A 19317-nucleotide genomic window follows, 5' to 3' on the forward strand; every position below is an offset into this window, starting at 1 on the left:
TCACCTCAAGATGTGACTAAGCATTCATGGAGAACCTGTCTCTCTCACGCACACATCTGATCTTTTAGTTCTGCAAGGCTAAACCCTTGGTTCTAACTTCACCTTATCTTCTCCTGGCTCCTTCAAGAACCTACGAATGAAATAAATCATGTTTTCCATGAGCTAGTAGATATAAAAAAAGAGAGGAGGGCCGAGCAGGGGACTTGGCTGCTGAGCTAATAAGCAAATCTGATGTTTATCTGTCTGCACTGCAACCCCTATTTTTACACAAGGCAGAGCCTCCCTTTCCTGTCCTCCCCAGGAAATCACTAAAAAATCACTTTTTCCCCCCACCTGGCTGCAAATCTCCAACATATCAAGGACATCCAGCCGGGGGGTGGGCGTGGGGATGAGACTAGGCCAGAGACGGTGTGCTGGCAGGTTAAGGGCAGGAGTTCTTGGTGTTGACAAGAGGGAATCAAGCCCAACATGTGCTCAGGACCCTTCCTCCCATCACTAGTCCGAGGGCTTCTTGCCCCCACCACTTGGAGACCCCTCAGACCCCTCTTTCTCTCCCTGGGCTGGCACGGGGCACAGGACTCTGCCTCTGTAGACCAGCCCCCCCGTGAAAGGGCAAAGCTGCATAAAATCCAATTTTCTGGTAATAAGGACAGGGTGAAAATTCACACGCACAGCCAAACCACTTATTAACCTGTCCCCATCAGATGGAGGGAGGCAGAGATATAACCAGAACACCGGAATCGTCTTTGAGGAGCCACGGCTTAAGGAAAAATGAGGGAAGGGCTACATTGTCTAAACCTGCCAGACCTCAGACGCGTGGAACTCGGCAAACACTGGCCAAGGGACCAGCGTCCCTTCACGGCCAGGCCCCAGCAGCCGCCACTGAATGCCTCCCTGTGTCGGGCAGAGATGGAAGGTCCTCTTATGTTTAAAAGAGGTAACTCCTGGGATTTCCCTGGTGGTCCAGCGGCTACGACTCTGCGCTCCCAGTGCAGGCGGCCTGCGTTCAATCCCTCATCAGGGAAGCGGATCCCGCAAGAGTTCACATGGCAACTACAGATCTGCATGCCCCGCAATGAAGACCCGGTGCAGTCACATAAATAAATATGTAACACCGGCTAGGGAAGGGGTCCTAGGAATGGAGCTCGTGGGAGGGAGAAACCCAGGCCAGCATCAGGACAAGGCAGGGAGCGGCATCAGGAAAGGCTCCCCGTGGGCTGCTCCTCGGGCAGGAGGGAGGCACCCACCAGTCTGCGTGAGGATCACAGGGAGGAACATCAAGGCATCCCTGGGGAATGTCAGATGGTCCTGTTACTTGGAAGCCCAGAGGGACCACACAGGAGCTGAGGCTGCTGGAACAAGGCCGGGCCAGTGGACAAGTGGAAAGGGGCTGAATGTCAGCCTCAGAGCACGGGTTTGACACAGTAAGAAACGAGGAGCCGTGCATGGGTTCCGAGCAACACTGGCGCTAGTGGTAAAGACCCCGCCTGCCAATACAGATTTAAGAGTGGCAGGTTTGATCCCTGGATCAGGAAGATCCCCCTGGAGGAGGACATGGCAACCCACTCCAGAATTCTCGCCTGAAAAATCCCATGGACAGAAGAGCCTGGCGGGTTACAGTCCATGGGGTCGCAAAGAGTCCGACATGACTGAAGCACACATGCCTGAGATATCCATCCCAGAACATTAACTCCAGGGATGCGCAGACCTTGAGTGGGATGGATCAGGAGAGCCAGGAAAGGAAGGGACAGCACAGGGCTCCTGAGAGGGGCCTCAGCAGAAACGCCAATGGCCTCACCCCTCTTCAAGAACCACCCTCTGCTTCTGAATACAGTCCAGACTCCACGTACGGGACCCGATCACCTTTATGCTCCAGCCTCTATCTTGTATCATCTCTTCCCCTCACATGTTACCTCCCAGCCAGGCTGACGGACTCTCTCAAATCCAGTCTGTATGCCTACTATTCCCTTCTTTCCCATCTTTCCCCAATACCTCACCTCTGATCTCTGTGCGTCTGGGGGACAGGCACCTTCTGTTTCCTCCATGCCCGGCAGGTGGTTACATCACTTACCTCACTGTCTCAGCATCACTGCCCCCCGAATTTAGGGCCCAGTGCGGACAGGGACTGAGCCTGGAAGGTCTCAGCCTCCCAGTACCCAGGCTGGAAGCCTCTTACACAGGAGCCACTCAAGGAATATTTGTTAAATGATTCAGCACAGAGCTTTCTGGGTTTTGGGGGGTTTTTTTTGGGGGGGGGGTTATCAAAATATAAAGTAATTTGTAAATAACTGAATATTAAAATCTTTATAGATAAAATTTGAGTAGCCTAAAAATTGTATCTTTACTTTAGAAACAACCTTTTCTCTCTTAACATTCAAAGACATTAGTGGTCAAGCTTCCTTCTCTGACTTGTCTTTTCTAACCTTTTGGCAGGCACTGAAAATTCTTCTCTGATTCTACTTCTGAAAAGAACTTATTTCCAAGAGGGCCCCAGTTTCAGAACTGTCACAGGAAGAGGTGTCCTTGGGAAAGAAATGAGTAATTGATTACATGCAAAATTCTTCATAAGACATCAGGCTCTGGAGAGCACCTTTCAGTAGCAATCCACCTCCTTCTAGATTGAAATGTTCCTCTGTAGAACATTATCTCCTTGCCAGAGAAAGGGAATCAACAAATCCTAGCTCTAAAGCAAGGACGTCATCAACCACAAAAGGACAAAATAATGACCACAGCATGGACTGGGGGTCCATTCTGTACCAAGCACAGACATGCTGGGTGGGGTGTGGGTTTTTTTAATATTTATTTATTTATCTTTTTATTTGGCTGTGCTGGGTCTTAGCTGCAGCACTCAGGATATTTGATCTTCACTGTGGCATGCGGCATGTGGGATTTAGTTCCCCAACCAGGGATTGAACCTGAGCCCGCTCCACTGACAGCTGAGTCTTAGGGGCCACTAGGGAAGTCCCCATGTTGGGTGTTTTATATCCATTATCTCTTTCTCTACAATGAGACCTCCCATGCCCATATTCCAAGAAAGAAAACTAAGGCTCAAATGTGGTAAATGATTTTCCAAAATGGAGCAAACTGCATTTTGAACTCAAGTACATCCAACTCCAAACCTGTGCTCTTTCCATTATGCCAACTATCTTCAATCAGAAATAAAAATAAAAGGAAAAAAATTCATGACAACACAGCCCAACATAGAGCTTCCTTCATGAATGATCACTTGATTCAGAGCCTACTATCTGGAGACATCAAGCAGGGAACACAGCCACTAAAGCGTCTTCATTATAGTCTCAGGACATTGAGCAAGAATGTCAGGCGGGGGGAAGAAAAGAGAAGGGAACCAGCAAACACCAAGACGCATGGCCAGGACTGGAAAGGCGTCGAGCTCGACTCCTCCCTGACCACACTCGGGCTCCTGCACACGACTGCTCCAGGAAGCCAGCGGAGCCCGTGCGGGGAGGCACTGCCAAGCCTGCAAGGAGAGACGTCACAAACAGCATATGGAGTCTCAACAGTCCTTGAGAGCTGCACCACCCGCCCCTGGCCTCCTGGCGAAAGCAAGCAGCTTTACTCTGATGGAATGACAAGACCCAGCGGTATTCCTGGTCTGGGCTACAATCAATCCTCCAAGCTCTACCATCAGCAACAACCGGGGGGACTGTGGTCAGGCCCAACAGCACTTCTCTGTCCCAAAGCTTCGCCTGGAGTCGCCATCACCCTAACACACGCATCCCCTTTCCAACCGCAGTGAGCTCCTCTGGAAGAACGTCTCCGCTACTGGGGACCGTGCCAATCCCACCGGTTCTGAGGCGCTCGGCGGAAGGTCGCGCTCCTCTCCCAGAAGCAGGGTGGGCTGCCCGTGCCCGAAATGGTGCCTCCCCGTCCTGACTGTCAACACTGCCCCACTTGGCGTTTACCGACGCGTCCGTCTAGGTGCGCTTAGGACCGACGCATTTTACTCCAATGGTGCAGTCTGGCACACTGTTCCTCCCTCTTTCCTGCAGTTAAATTCAGTACAATACTCACCGACTCTGTTCCAGGTACTGAAGATACAGGACTGATTAAATCCCAGCCCTGCCCAGTGGGACTCACAGTCTGGTGGAGGATGGATAATACAAGACAAAAGTTGTACAAATATACTTATCATAATAGCATACGAGATGTGATCCAAGGCATTAGTACACATCACCCTGCTCATTTCCCTCACATCATTTAGCTCCATCTGTGGCCGTCACCTTCATTTCTTTACTTACGGTTGGTCTGTCCCCAGTAGGAGACCCTGGGGCAGGAGCCTTGCCTGTCTGGCTCACTGCTGTGTCCCCAGCACTCCGTATGGGCTTGTGCACACAAACACATTCATTCAAAGCTGCACTTGTGGAAGTTGATAAAAAGAGAGGCAGAGAAGCGCCGGGAACTATGAGCATGAAGCCCAGCTGAGAGGTCCAAGTAAAAATTCCACGACAGGAGATGCCGGAGCTCAGATGTGAAGCAAGAACGTGGACCTCAGAGGGAAGCGGTGAGGCACAAGCCAGAGGAGGAAACGGGAGGAACAACGGGAAGAGACGGCCGAATCAGCAGGGCAGAGCCCTTCACCGTTACCGCGGCCGGCTGTTCGCAAAGAGAGGCAGTTTTGTCCTTCGGGGACACGTGGCAATGCCTGGAGCCACTAGTGACTGTCAGGACTTGGAGCAGCAGGGACTCCGGGCATCTGGAATCCAGGGATGTGGTTCAACACCCTACAAGTTACAGAACAGCTCCCCTTTCCCCTCCCCAGCCGCCACCTGCAACAGTGGATGGCAGCAGTGCTGAGGCCTGGCGATATTTAAAGGACATGAAGACTCCCTTCTGAAGTTCACCATTTCTACTCACACCTAATACTGTCTTTTGATTAGAATTTGGATCAGAAGAGCATTTGCTTGTCACCTCCCATAACCGCCAAAGGAAATACCCAGAGCCAGTCGGGGTTTTATTTTAGCTGAACTAAGACTTTTAGCAGACACCAGTGGACTCCTGTTGCTACATGTGGCCCCGGGTCTATCTCATGGTCTTCACCAAGCACACGGAATCAATTCCCTTCACCTGTTGGTGACCCACCCTGACTCATCACTTTCCCTCTACATTCTAGGACCCCAAACTACCCACTCCCTATGCAGGGTAATGAGACACAGAAAGATGAGGCTCAGAGGGGCTCAACAGCATCGGGTGAATGGACAGACAGATGGCCAGCGGACAGAGGGACAGAGACCTTTCAGAACAGAACTTTGGAACCTTGGAACCTCTCAAGTTCACTGAAGAGCTGAAACGCCAATACTTTGGCCACCTGGTACGAAGAGCTGACTCATTGGAAAAGACCCTGATGCTGGGAAAGACTGAAGGCAGGAGAAGAAGGGGACGACAGAGGATGAGACGGTTGGATGGCATCACTGACTCGATGGACATGAGTTTGAGCAAGCTCTGGGAGTTGGCGATGGACAGGGAGGCCTGGCGTGCTGCGGTCCATGGGGTCGCAGGGAGTCGGACATGACTGAGTGACTGAACTTGGAGCTTTCCTCTGCGCCTTGCGCACTTTCCCACACAGGCAGAGCTGGCCTGAATGTCGACACGCACTGACCGTGCCCATCACAGGCGCCTGTCACAAAGAATGCACAAAGGAGGTCACGTCCCCCAGACTCTAAAGCCTGGGCAGGAAGTCAAGCAGCTGCATGTGATGGAGCAGTGGGAGGGGTGGGAGCTGGGAAGTCAGTGCAGATGAGGGCCCTTTGTCCAGAGGCACCAACAGCGACACCCAGAAGGGCTGCGCCTGCAGCAATGAAATCCGTGGGGCCTGATCCTCCTTCGGCTTCTCATAGGAAAAGTCTCTTAGTCCAAAATGTGTTTACTTATTTTTGCCCCGGCAAACAATTCGTTATTATCTAAAATGTCTGAATGATGACTCTAAAATTTAAGAAAGAAGAAAAGGTCACCAGTTTTTTCTGTTGCAAGAAGCCCAACAGCAGTATATTTCTAAAGAGAAGACTCAAGACACTCACAAGGACGAGCTCCCACTGTAACCAGAGCAGGGCCCTGAGGGCCTTCACGGGACAGACCCTCCCCGCATCCCATGTCCTCCGCCGGCCTCTTGTCTGTAGGAAAGCTTTAGCCAGAGAATAAGTCTAATCAGAGACGTGAGAAAAATGCAAAAAAAAAAAAAAAAGGAAAGTCAAACAAAGCAAAACAATAATAGTTTACCCACTGGACGAAGTCAAGGACCTTCCGTTTCTTCACAAAGTCTATAGATACAGCCTGAGCCGTATCTTTGGAGCTGTTTTGCAGATACTGAAATCCCCACAGGGTGGAAGAAAGTAACCGGGTGCTGCCTGCAAGCACAGAGACCCCAGACCAGCTGGAACCGGAAAGTTGATGATGTCGACTCTTGGTTGCCTCGCCACCAGCAGAAGTGCTGTCACCTCTAGGGAAGCAACGGCAGCCACCCTGCCTGCTATCCAAGCAGGCGCAATGAGCTGCAGAGGAGGGGAAGCAAGCCAGCCCGCTGCTGCCCTGAAACCAGGGGGCAGAAGGGCGGGTGATGCCCAGCATGCCCTGCAGGACAGCCAGGACCACTAGTGGCGGGAAGGAAGCAGGTCTATAGTTGCCCACAGTTGGCACCGGGAGTGTCCAGGAGCCACATGTGATTCCCACAGGTACAGGAAGTCCTCTACATTCGAACAAGTTCCATTCTGAGAGTATGCGTGCAAATAAAGTTTATTTGCAAGTTCAACAAAGCAAGCTAGCCTGGGTACCCAACTACCACAACTGACTATACAGTACTGCATGATAATAGGTTTATGGTACTTTTCACACAAATAATACATAAAAAAGCAAACACAAAAAAATAGAGAAAACTTTTTTTAATCTTTTAGGAATCGTACAGACACGTGCACTAACTTGCATGATTGGACGTGCTAACACAAGCTGGCATCTTTGAAAGTTTGCAACTTGAAGGGTCACATGCAGGGGACATACTGTGCGACTAGATCAGGAAGGAACTTTCCGATCTTTACAAAAGGGAAATTTGCACAAACCGCTGAGGTTACTGATCCACGTGTCCAGTATCCTGGGAGGAGACCATGAGACAACATAAACATAGAGCGTGCGGAATGCCCACACTCCACGTGGTGTGCTCACAGCTTTTTCAACAACAAAGGTATTTAATTTCCAGTCGCTGCTGAGCACCATGCCTGGGCCAATGCCAAATACAAAAGTGATGCAAAGTATCGAGATCAGGTTTGAAAACTGAAAAGGTTTTATCATTGATCCACTTTGTACCTTCTTTAATCCTCCGAATAAAGTGCTAGTCTCCAGGCCAAATTCTCGGTCCAGTTCCTCTTCATGTTCTGACAAGAAAAACAGTGTCTGTTAGTCAACAAATCAAACTAAACTGGGTTGGTTTAATAGGAGAGGCACTAAAAGAAACTGGCATACAGCCTGGAAAAGCTGCCTCTGGACTGAGCTACAGGCATGGAGACGTGTCACACTCCTTCATTTCTGTGACCTCGGTTCCGGAAAAAACGAGGGGCTGATGGCAATGCCCCTTTAACTTGCGATAAAAGTCACAAAATGAGAGGGATCAAGAGTGAAAGTTCCCAGTGCAGGGGACCACAGGAGGGAGGAGGGCAAATGCCTCACTTGCACAGATGGTGAAAAAAAGTTTTTGAACAGACCGTGGCACAAAATGATGGTGATCGCAGCCTATCACATAATGCTAACAAGATTACTGATGGAATCATATCATGGTAATACATATGCTTATAAGTGAACAATACAACTGGTTTAAAACAAAAAACATTTAAAAGCTTTCATTCAAATAACATTTAAGAATGAACAATAACCAGGCACAGTGTGAAACAGTAGGAAGAAAGCAGAACATGACCGGCATGGCTACTGCCCTCCTGGGACTTACTGTATCCTGGGTAAGAGAGACAAACAGGAAGAAATTACAACGATGTTGGTGAATGCCACAACACAGGAGGAAGGAGTGCTGTGGGGACTGAATCCGGGGTGTCCATGTGATCTCTATGGGTGTCTATGTGGGCTTTCCTGGTGGCTCAGATGGTAAACGGTCTGCCTGCAGTGCAGGAGACCTGGGTTCGATCTCTGGGTTGAAGAGATGCCCCCAGAGAAAGGAATGGCAGCCCACTCCAGTATTCTTGCCTGAAGAATCCCAGGGACAGAGGAGCCTGGTGGGCTACAATCCATGGGTCACAGAGTCTGACATGACTGAGCAACTAACACACACACGTGATGTGTAATAAGCAGCTGGATGGGCATGGATGAAGCTCAAAAGAGTGCCTCTGCTGGAGGGAAAGACTCAGAGAAGTCCTCAGTATAAGGGCAGTGATGAAGCCTCCAGAGGTGGCTGAGATCGCCCAAAAGGGCACAGACTGCACAGACAAGGAAAAAAAAATCCAGTTCTCATCAGACCAACAAACAGCCAAAAAACCACCGAAGACCACGAAGGAGAACCTAGAAAGATCAAAAGAAACCTGACTTCATAATCCTGAAATGATGCTGGTTTCGGAGGAGGGTCAAAGGGCAGATGTACACACACACTCCAAGAGGACAGCAGCTGCAGCCTCCAGCCGCAGGCAGCGCTGCCTCCAGGGCAGACAGAAAAGGGAGGCCCGCGGAGCACGGGGCCCAGGGCCCCGCCGGCCCCAGCCCTAGGGCGCGCGCACAGCGGACTCCGGACTCCGCGCGCTGCAGGAGGGGGCGCTGCAGCCTCCAGCCGCAGGCAGCGCTGCCTCCAGGGCAGACAGAAAAGGGAGGCCCGCGGAGCCCGGGGCCCAGGGCCCCGCAGGCCCCAGCTCTAGGGCGCGCGCACAGCGGACTCCGCGCGCTGCAGGAGGGGGCGCTGCAGCCTCCAGCCGCAGGCAGCGCTGCCTCCGGGGCAGACAGAAAAGGGAGGCCCGCGGAGCCCGCGGGCCCCAGCCCTAGGGTGCGCGCACAGCGGACTCTGCGCGCTGCAGGAGGGGGCGCTGCAGCCTCCAGCCGCAGGCAGCGCTGCCTCCAGGGCAGACAGAAAAGGGAGGCCCGCGGAGCCCGGGGCCCAGGGCCCCGCAGGCCCCAGCTCTAGGGCGCGCGCACAGCGGACTCCGCGCGCTGCAGGAGGGGGCGCTGCAGCCTCCAGCCGCAGGCAGCGCTGCCTCCGGGGCAGACAGAAAAGGGAGGCCCGCGGAGCCCGGGGCCCAGGGCCCCGCAGGCCCCAGCTCTAGGGCGCGCGCACAGCGGACTCCGCGCGCTGCAGGAGGGGGCGCGGCAGTGTGTGGTTGCCCCGGTCCCTTCTGTTACAGCTGCCCACGTGCCACACTGGGTGTGTATACGTGTGTGCTGGTGTACACAGACTCAAGTCCCGAGGAAACAACCCAGAACCATCAGTGAGCTGCGACAACCCAACACAGCGGCAGGTCCCTCTGAGATCAACAAGGGGGAAAACCCCTCTGCTTTCTTGCCTCTTCTGTTCTGGTTTCACTTTCCTACAAAGTGCAACCTCCAGAAACATCAGAATTATGCAGAACTGAAACAAAGCAAAAAACTGGAGTTCTCTTCTAAGGGTACATTCCAAAGCATTGCAATTTCCACACGAAGCACCAGACTCCTCCCGGTTAGGACACATCGACCTCTAGTGGGGGAAAAAGGAATCGTATGTGGACAGGAGAATCAAGATGAAACCCTGTCCTGCCACTGTCCAACTGAAATACTACGTGAGACATATTTATAATTTTAACGTTTTTAGTAGGCACACTTTAAACAGCAAAAAGAACAAAAAAAGACAAAAATTTAAGGTGAAATTAATTTCAATATGTCTTATTTATCCCAATATATCCAAACATTATTTCAATGTGGAATCAACGCTAAACAATTACACATTCCTTTGTCTTCCTAATTCTTCAAAACTCCATGGACACATTATCTTTACAGCACATCTCAGTCTGAAGCGGCCACATCCCAGGAGCTCACCTGTGGCTACGGCCATGACAGCATCGTCTAGACCAAAATCCTCCCTCAGCTTTCAGAGAATTCCTACCAGTCACCCTTGTCTGATTTCTCGACTCAAACAAACGCTGTATGACATACAACGTGAATCCATTCGTGATACTTTGGTGATCACTGTCTCCAGACTGTCGTGATTCAGCTGAAGTGCATTGCTATAGAATGCGGCTGACCTAGGAGAATGGACGCTGGCAAGCTGCAGCAGGAGCTCTTTCTGGACTCCTTTCACCCTCAATAGTTTGATGGGAAGTCAATTCTGGGTTGGGGCAGGAGTAATTAGAGACTGTAATCTAGAAGGGGACGGAAATACACGCACGCACACACCCTCATCTGACACAAGCCACTGCTACAGACTAGCACGCCCAATTGTGGCTAATCTGCCCTTTAAATGCTTCTAGCATTTGAGGAATTCCAACCAGCTCCTACTTCCCTGGTGGCTCAGATGGTAAAAGCGTCTGCCCACAATGCGGGAGACCCAGGTTCAATCCCTGGGACGGGAAGATCTCCTGGAGAAGGAAATGGCAACCCACTCCAGTACTCTTGCCTGGAAAATCCCATGGATGGAGAAGCCTGGTAGGCTACAGTCCATGGGGTCGCAAAGAGTCGGACACGACTGAGCAACTTCACTTTCACTAACCAGCTCCTAGGGATTCTTCCTTTCTCGAGGAAGCTGGTGGCTACAGCAGATTGTGGTAGTGAATGAGAGTGGAGAAGGGAGTGGAAAAGACGGCCTTCTGAAGATCAGAGAATTTAACAGTAAGCAGCTCTTAAATGTGCACACGGACATGACCACAGGCAAGAGATGAGGTGCTGGTTTTCCCATGAGATTCTCCGAGGGCCTGGGTTCCTCCTCTCCTCTAAACCAGTTCCCACCCAGGAACGAAAAAGTGGTTTAAAAATAGCCCAGGTAAACAGGGATCACATATGTAAATAGGATGCAAAGCAACCACAGGACAAAAATGACCTTCCAACCTCCATCACAGAGCAGCTCCTCTACAGCTCCTTAGGGATTCTGGGGTCTATCCAGACAGGCAGCAGGCACGCGATTTGCATGGGAATCCTTAGGGCTTCTGGGAGAGGCAGAAGCCCCAGCCTGAGATGGAGACGCTCCAGCAAAGAGCAAGCCTTAAGCTGTCCTTGTGTTTGATCCAACACGGAGCAATGGCTAAGGAAGCAGGGGGCCAGAGGAGTGAGGCGCTGTGGACTCTTAACTCTGAGGGGTGCCTTCAAAAGCCCTCCAGCCCCGCCCTGTCCAGAGTCACCGAGAGGTTTATCTCAGGCTCTAAGACACAGACTCTCCGCAGGCCCCCACGAGGCCCTCCCCATGGTATCAGCTTAGGAAGAAAACACCGGTGTAAGCCTGAGAGGAAGGAGCTGGCCAGGAGGCCCAGCATCCCAGGAGGAAGGCCGGGAGTCGACGATCTGCTACGACCCTGGCCACGAGTAACATAGGAAACTGTTAGCTGCCCAGTCGTGTCCGACTCTTTGCGACCCTCTGTGGACTGTAGCCCCCCAGGCTCCTCTGTCCACGGGATTCTCCAGGCAAGAATACTGGAGTGGGTTGCCATACCCTTCTCCAGGGCATCTTCCCGACCCAGGGATCGAACCCGGGTCTCCTGCGTTGCAGGCAGACTCTTCACCACTGAGCCAGCAGGGAAGCCCCATAAGAAAACAAAGGTCAAGTATAACATGGAGCCCTACCAGGTGGCACGCTCGGAGCCGCAGCTGCGTCATGACACCCACTATCCGTGCTGGCTACCTAGACAGGCTTGGCCCCTAGCAGCCCTCTCCACAGGCAGCCAGCTCGCTGGTTCCAAGGGCAAGGCCACCGGTTCAAACACAGGATTGGCAGCCTTCATCCCCATCCTGAACTGGGTCCCAGATAACTAACCAGCCATCTTGCAACCAAACTCCTCTAATCACAAAAGTAAGTGGCAAAAATTACTCCCAGGTTGGCAAAGCCCATCCTTCATGAGAGGTCCGTGTGTTAAATGAACAACATGAAAGAATTCATCTATAAATGAGCTGCTATATCCTTTTCCCATAAGCTGGGATTAGTGACAAGTGATGAGAACAGGCGTGCAAAGGAACAAACAAAAGCCCAAAGGTGAATATGCTCAACTATATTTGCATCCCGCTTTAAGAACACCTACTATATATAAATATATAAAAGAAAGAAAAGAAACTGGAGGCAGTAATTCAAATAATTTGCTCCATATTTGCTTAAATATCAGGGCTCCCTGGTGAAAAACGTTAATTGCTTGTCACTGAAGATTAAAGAAATGAAAATAAAGTATCTGTGAAATAACTCAGTAAAAAAGCGCAGTTCCTTCTATAAAATGTCTCTAACTGCAGCTTTTCAGGAAGATAGCTATTCCATGAGAGGTGAGCCTAGGCTCTGTAAAGCCAAATGACCTAAGACAGCTGCTGTTCTTGAGAAACTAATCACCGATAACAGAAAAATAGTAGAATTTATAAATAAATCCAAGAGCTTGTCCTTCAAAAAAAGAGAATCAGCCTATCAAATAGACAAAACCTTTGGTAAAGTTCCTAAAACAAGAGAAATGAGACACGTGGGATTTAGGACATTCTAAGAATATGATATACAACTGTATGTTAGTACATCTGAAAACTTCAATGAAATTGAAAAATATAAATGCCACCAACTGAAGAAGAAAACCTAAATATACCAAGAATCCTGAAAGATACTGAAAGGTTTTTAATGAATCTACTTAAAAAGAGACTCCATGGCTAGATAAACTTACAAGCGAATAACATCAAACTCTGATACTGTTTAAGCAGTTCCATATTGTGAGGGGGGGAGAGTCCTCATTCATTTCAGAAAGTTAACAAAATGTTGATATTGAAATCTGCAGAAGAAACAATAAAACTATAGGACAACTAATCTCATTTTTAAATTATTAATACTTTTTAAACATGGAGACAAGCAGTGTATTTAAGAATACCACAGTTACGGTAGGTTTGTTGTAGGAATCCATATAAACAATACTGGAAAAATCTTTAAGTGATATCAGTAGGTTGAGAAAGGAAAACTCCATATGTGATCATCTGAATAGATACTTTAAAAAAAAGGATAAAATTCAACATATATTGTTTATCTTAAAATTTTAGTAAAAGAGAGCTAGAAGTATTCCTTAACATGATTGTTTTCCCCCAGAGCAAAGCTTATTCAACTATCACTAACAGTAAAGCAATATAGGGATTTCCATTAAAGTAAGGATTAAAATAAGGATAGCATTCTTTTCCAACTACTACATTGTTCTAGTAGTCCTAGTTAAGTAATAATAGATGAAACAAAAAGTGAAAGTCGCTCAGTGGTGTCCGACTCTTTGCGACCCCATGGACTATACAGTCCACGGAGTTCTCCAGGCCAGAATACTGGAGTGGGTAGCCTATCCCTTCTCCAGCAGATCTTCCTGACCCAGGAATCAAACCAGGGTCTCCTGCATTGCAGGCGGATTCTTTACCAACTGAGCCATCGGGGAAGCCCAGAAGAAGCAAAACCATTATCATTATGTATGGATGGTATTATCTAAATACAAAAACCAGGAGAATCAAATGATAAATGCCAAACACTAAGAAAATTAAATAATTGTTATAAAATAGAGAAACCAAAATAAACACCTTTACTACAGACCAGAAATACTCAGAAATTATAGAAAATATAACTGGAAAACATCCCAATTACAAAAGGAAAAAAAAAGACTTAGAAGCAATCTTAATAGGAACTTTAACAGGCCCTATTATGAAGACATCATGAACTTTTACTAAGGGAAATAAGAGAAACCTTGAGGAAAAAACACCACACTCCTTGACAAAAAGACACAATATTATAAGATATTAAATTATTCAAAACTTAATTTCTAGGTTTACTGTAATCTAATTAAAACCCTAATGACATTTTTTTCAAACCTGACAATTTCAAACATGTATCTTGAAGAATAAACCAGTAAGAATAGCTAAGAAAAGAATGGAAATACAGAAAAAAGAGTGGTAACTTACTCCACCAGATACTCAGACATTCAAAAAGCAAAAATAATTAAAACAGTGCAGTACTGATGTAAGAACTGATTGAAAAATCAATGAAACACAAGAGACAGCCCCCAAATTGTATATGTGCATTCGTGTGTGTGTGTACATAAAAGAATTTAGTAGATATAAGAATTTAGTACCTGCTCAAGATTGCATTAAAATTCAGTAAAGAGAGACTTAGTTTATAGTGTTTGGTTATCTATGTGAGAAAATAAATAATTCAACTCTTCACTTCATACCATATATCAAATACATGTGAGATGGATTGAAGAATAAAGGCTCAACTTACTAAGACTACAATAAGATAGACATTCTCCAAAAGAAGGAGTGTTAATTGACAAAGAATTCCTGGAGAACACTCTGGGTATATCTGTCAAGAACCTTAAAAACTTTTTCATGTAGCTTGACTCTATAATTCCTCTTCTGGAAATCCTTTTGAGAAAAACAATCAGACACAAACAGATCTCTCACAAAATAAACAAGCATTCAACTCCTGAAGTTTAAATGAGAAGGAACAGAGCAAATCCAAAGAAACAATAAGGAAGCGACTAATCAGATAAGGGCAGAAATCAATGGGTTGGAGAACAAAAAGAAACAGCTGAGACACCTAACAAAGCCAACGCTGAAAAGATTAATAAGATCTCTAACACAATTGATCAAAGAAAAAAAAATAGGAGGAAGGGAGAACAAGAGAGGAAGGGAGGGACAGCGTGAAGGAGAAGATGTAAATAAATAAAATATATAAAGAGAGAAGCCAACTAGAGAAACAAACAAACATTTAATGAGTGTTATGAGCCACTATATACTAATCAAGGTGAAAACCTCCATAAAATGCACAGATCTCTAGAAAGCTACAAAGTGTCAAAAAGGGGCACAAAAAGAAATAGAAAATTTGAGTATAAACCAACAGGCAGTAAATTGAAACAGCAGGCTAAGACTGTCCCTTCCAGATGCCTTTCCAGGTGATCTCCTATCACCAACGGTTTTTCTCTGATGAAAATTCAACTGTTTTCATCTCAAGAACTGCATTAAGCTGACATGCACAACAAAACTACATGGCCCTCTCTGAGGCAGAGGCGTTCATTCTTTCAAGGTTACCGCAAGGCACACGGTAGCTTTCCTCAAATTAAGTGCAATCAGAGAGACACGAAAATAATTCCTACGTATTCTAAACCATAAGACACAAACGTGATGCAGTAGGTCTGGATGAGCCCCCGTTCTCCAGAACACCAGGGGAGAGGTCACCAGCACACATGGTCAGCACCCTCCCCACCCCCAAGCACTTCCAGATGACTTTGAGATGCTCTAAGTAGACTTTCGGTAGAGCTGGGAGGAAGGAGGTGTGTGTGTGTTCTGTTCAGTCCTTGCTGTGGATTTACCAAGAGATCCCATTTGACTAGAGCTGTTAAAAGCAGTCTGCTGTCCCTCATGGTTGGACAACCCTGCTACTGCTGATGAGGAAGAAAACAGTAAATTAGACACCAGCTCTGTGCCCAGAGAAGTCAGCCGTGCAAATGCCCCCTGGTGGCATTTCACTTAACAAATAAGCTTTGAGCTTTTAATATGTTCTAGGCCCTGTATTTGCTTCAGAGACAAACACGCCAAAAAATTTCATAGAAGAGAGTTTTCCCAGTGGACCTACTTCCATAATGTGGGTTAAGCAGCACTTTTTTCCTGAATTAGACAGTAAGACATGGAGCCAAGAAGACTCAACGTCGCACCATCAAACACACTTTGGCAGGGGGATCTGGTTTCTGTGAGCTGCGTGAGCAAAGAAAGGCATTAGAGGAAGAAGACAATTCTTGGGAGTGGCCAAACACTTTGGCACTGACATTAAAAGACAAAAGCAAGAAAGATGAAAGAAGCCCCAGGCTAGGGTGTGGTCACTAATAAGTCAAACAGGATGACAGCTTCTGGATCAGGAAGTGCAGAAAAGATATGTACCCTCCACAGAAGGGTCCTTTCCCACCTCCATCCCAGTAGCTTTCACCACAGAGAAAGGAAAAGTTTTATTCCAGTAAGTTTGAGATTTTAAGGTTTGAAGTTTTACCGTACAATAGATAAAAGAGCTTCCCCTGTAACACAAGCCACTTAAGGAAATTAAATTATCAACAAACATGAGTGGCAGAACAGAATAAAATATTGGGTCTAGAGTTGGCCAAACCTGTTCCATTGTTTTTCAGATGTGTGACCTTGGACAAGGTATATTTTTCAACTTTGGTATCCCTGTCTGGGTAAAGAACTGTAATATTCGTTGTGGTAGAGGCTCCTAAAGATGACCACCATCAATCCCTTCTCGCCCTGTCTATGGCCCCAGCCATAAAAAGCCATAGTCTTTTTTCTGCTTGAATCCAAACTGGCCCTAAGATTTCCTTTGACCAATAAATGAGGCAGAAGTGACATACACAACTTTCTAGGTTATATTCTAAGAGCTCTGCAGCTTCTGGTTTTACACACACACAATACTCCTTCTTGAAAGCCATGTGGAGAACCACATACAGAGAACCATAGCATTCCAGCTGACAGCCTCCAGCTGAGCTCTGGACTGATACCCAATCATGTGAGTGAGCCATCTTGGACATTTCAGCCCAGCTCAGAAGACTGCAGCCCAGCTACCAACACACAAAGCAGAAGAGCTGCCCAGCTAGGTCCAATCCAGATTTATTAAAAACAAAGTCTCACAGGACGTGAAAATCAGTCCATGCAATCCATCACAACAGGCTAAAGAAAAACCACATTATCATATCAGTAGAAACACAAAAAGCACTGAAAAAAATGCAATACCCATTTAGGACTTAAAACTCCTAGCAAACTAGAAATAAGAGAGGACCCTTCTTAACTGGGTTCAGTTCAATTCAGTTGCTCAGCCGTGTCTGACTCTTTGCGACCCCATGAACCGCAGCACACCAGGCCTCCCTGTCCTTCACCAACTCCCAGAGTCCACCCAAACCCATGTCCAATGAGTCGGTGATGCCATCCAACCATCTCATCCTCCGTCGTTCCCTTCTCCTCTTGCCCTCAATCTTTCCCAGCATCAGGTTCTTTTCCAATGAGTCAGCTCTTCGCATCAGGTGACCAAAGTTTTGGAGTTTCAACTTCAACATCAGTCCTTCCAGTGAACACCCAGGACTGATCTCCTTTAGGATGGACTGATTGGATCTCCTTGCAGTTCAAGAGACTCTCAAGAGTCTTCTCCAACACCACAGTTCAAAAGCATCAATTCTTTGGTGCTCAGCTTTCTTTATAGTCCAACTCTCACATCCATACATGACCACTGGAAAAACCATAGCCTTGACCAGACGGACCTTTGTTGGCAAAGTAATGTCTCTGCTTTTTAATATGCTATCCAGGTTGGTCATAACTTTCCTTCCAAGGAGTAGGTAAAGAATATCTTTTTTTACAAAAACCTACTAACATCATACTTAATGGTGAGTAGCTAGAAGCTTTCCTACTCAGATCAGGAAAAAGCTAAGGCTGTTGTTTCTCACCACTGTACTGGAAATCCTGCTAATGCAATAAGGAGAAGAAAATGAAATAGAAGGTAAGCAGAATGTCACGAAGAAATAAAACTGTCTTTGTATGCAGATAACATGATTGTCTATCTAGAAAAAACAAAGAATCAACCAAAAAACTCCTGGAACTAATAAGCAATTGTAACAAGGTTATAAGCTAAGTCACTTCAGTCATGTCCGACTCTGTGCGACCCCACAGCAGCCCACCAGGCTCCGCCATCCCTGGGATTCTCCAGGCAAGAACACTGGAGTGGGTTGTCATTTCCTTCTCCAATGCATGAAAGTGAAAAGAGAAAGTGAAATCGCTCAGTCATGTCTGACTCTTTGCGACCCTATGGACTGCAGCCTACCAGGCTGCTCCGTCCATGGGATTTTCCAGACAAGAGGACTGGAGTGGGGTGCCATTGCCTTCTCCAAACAAGGTTATAGGATACAAGGTTAATATACAAAAGTCAATCACTTTACTATAGATCAGCAGTAAACAAGTAAAATTTGAAATTAAAAACAACAGCACCCTCAAAAATGAAATATTTAAGTAACAAAATATGTATGTTATATAAGGAAAATAACAAAACTCTGACAAATGAGCTCAAAGAACTAAATAAATAGAGATATATGTATTTCATGATTATGGCTAGAAAGACTCAATATTATCAAGGTGTCCGTTCTTCCATACTTGACCTACATATAGTCAATACCAACAAACTTAGTATCTACTTGGTACAGATTCTAAAGTTTACACAGAGAGGCAAAAGACTCAAAATATACAACATAATATTGAAGGAGAAAAATAAAATTGAATGACCAATACAATCCAACTTCAAGACTTACTATAAAGCTGTGATATGCAAGACAGTTTGGTATTGGTAAAAGAATAGACAAAGAGATCCACACAACAGAATAGAGAGCCCAGAAATAGACCCACATAAGTTTACTCAACCCGTCTTTATGACAAATGAGCCAAGGTAATACAATGGAATATCTCTTCAACAAGTGGTGCTGGAACAAATGAACATCCACATGCAAAAAAAAAAACAAAAAAGAATCCAGACACACACAAATGTATATCACAGATATCTAAATGTAAAACACAAAATTATAAACTCCTAGAGGATAGTATCAGAGGAAAATCTATGCGATGACTTTTTAGATAAAACACCATAGACACACTTTTTAGATACAGCACCATAATCCATGAAAAGACAAGTTGATAAGTTGGGCACATTAAAGTTAAAAGCTTTCACTCTGTGAAAGACACAGTCAAGGGAATGAGAAGATAAGCCACAGCCTGGGAGAAAATACCTGCAAAAGAGATATCTGATAGAGGACTATTATCTAAAAGATATGAAACAACTGCCGAAGATCAACAATAAGAAAATGAAAAATTTGATTTTAAAATGGGCAGAAGTCCTGGACGACAGCTCACCGAAGGACTATACAGATGGCAAATAAGCACATGGAAATATGCTCCACAGTGCACATCGTCAGGAAAATGCAAATTACAACAATAATGAGATACCACTACTCACATATTACAATGGCCAAAATCTAAAACACTGACAACACCAAATGCTTACAAGGATGTGGAGCAACAGGAACCCATTTTTGGTGAGAATGCAAAATGATATATAGCTACTTTGGAAGAAAACTGGCAGTTTCTTATAAAAAATAAACATACTCTTAACGTACAATTCAGCCACTGCTCCTGGGTATTTGG

The 19317-nt window shown here is 46.6% G+C and overlaps 1 protein-coding gene across 7 annotated transcripts in view; it reads right to left on the reverse strand.

Annotated features, from left to right (window-relative positions):
• HHAT (hedgehog acyltransferase) overlaps positions 1-19317 on the reverse strand; it is a 344241-nt gene that overhangs the window by 305467 nt on the left and 19457 nt on the right. For all 7 annotated transcript variants that reach the window (XM_065936274.1, XM_065936275.1, XM_065936273.1 and 4 more), the window contains exon 3: positions 7312-7379. In XM_065936274.1, coding sequence (XP_065792346.1) covers positions 7312-7379 — 68 coding nt within the window. The remainder of the gene's footprint in view (positions 1-7311; positions 7380-19317) is intronic.

The sequence above is a fragment of the Muntiacus reevesi genome, chromosome 5 (assembly GCF_963930625.1).
Source record: "Muntiacus reevesi chromosome 5, mMunRee1.1, whole genome shotgun sequence".
Taxonomy (NCBI): Eukaryota; Metazoa; Chordata; class Mammalia; order Artiodactyla; family Cervidae; genus Muntiacus; species Muntiacus reevesi.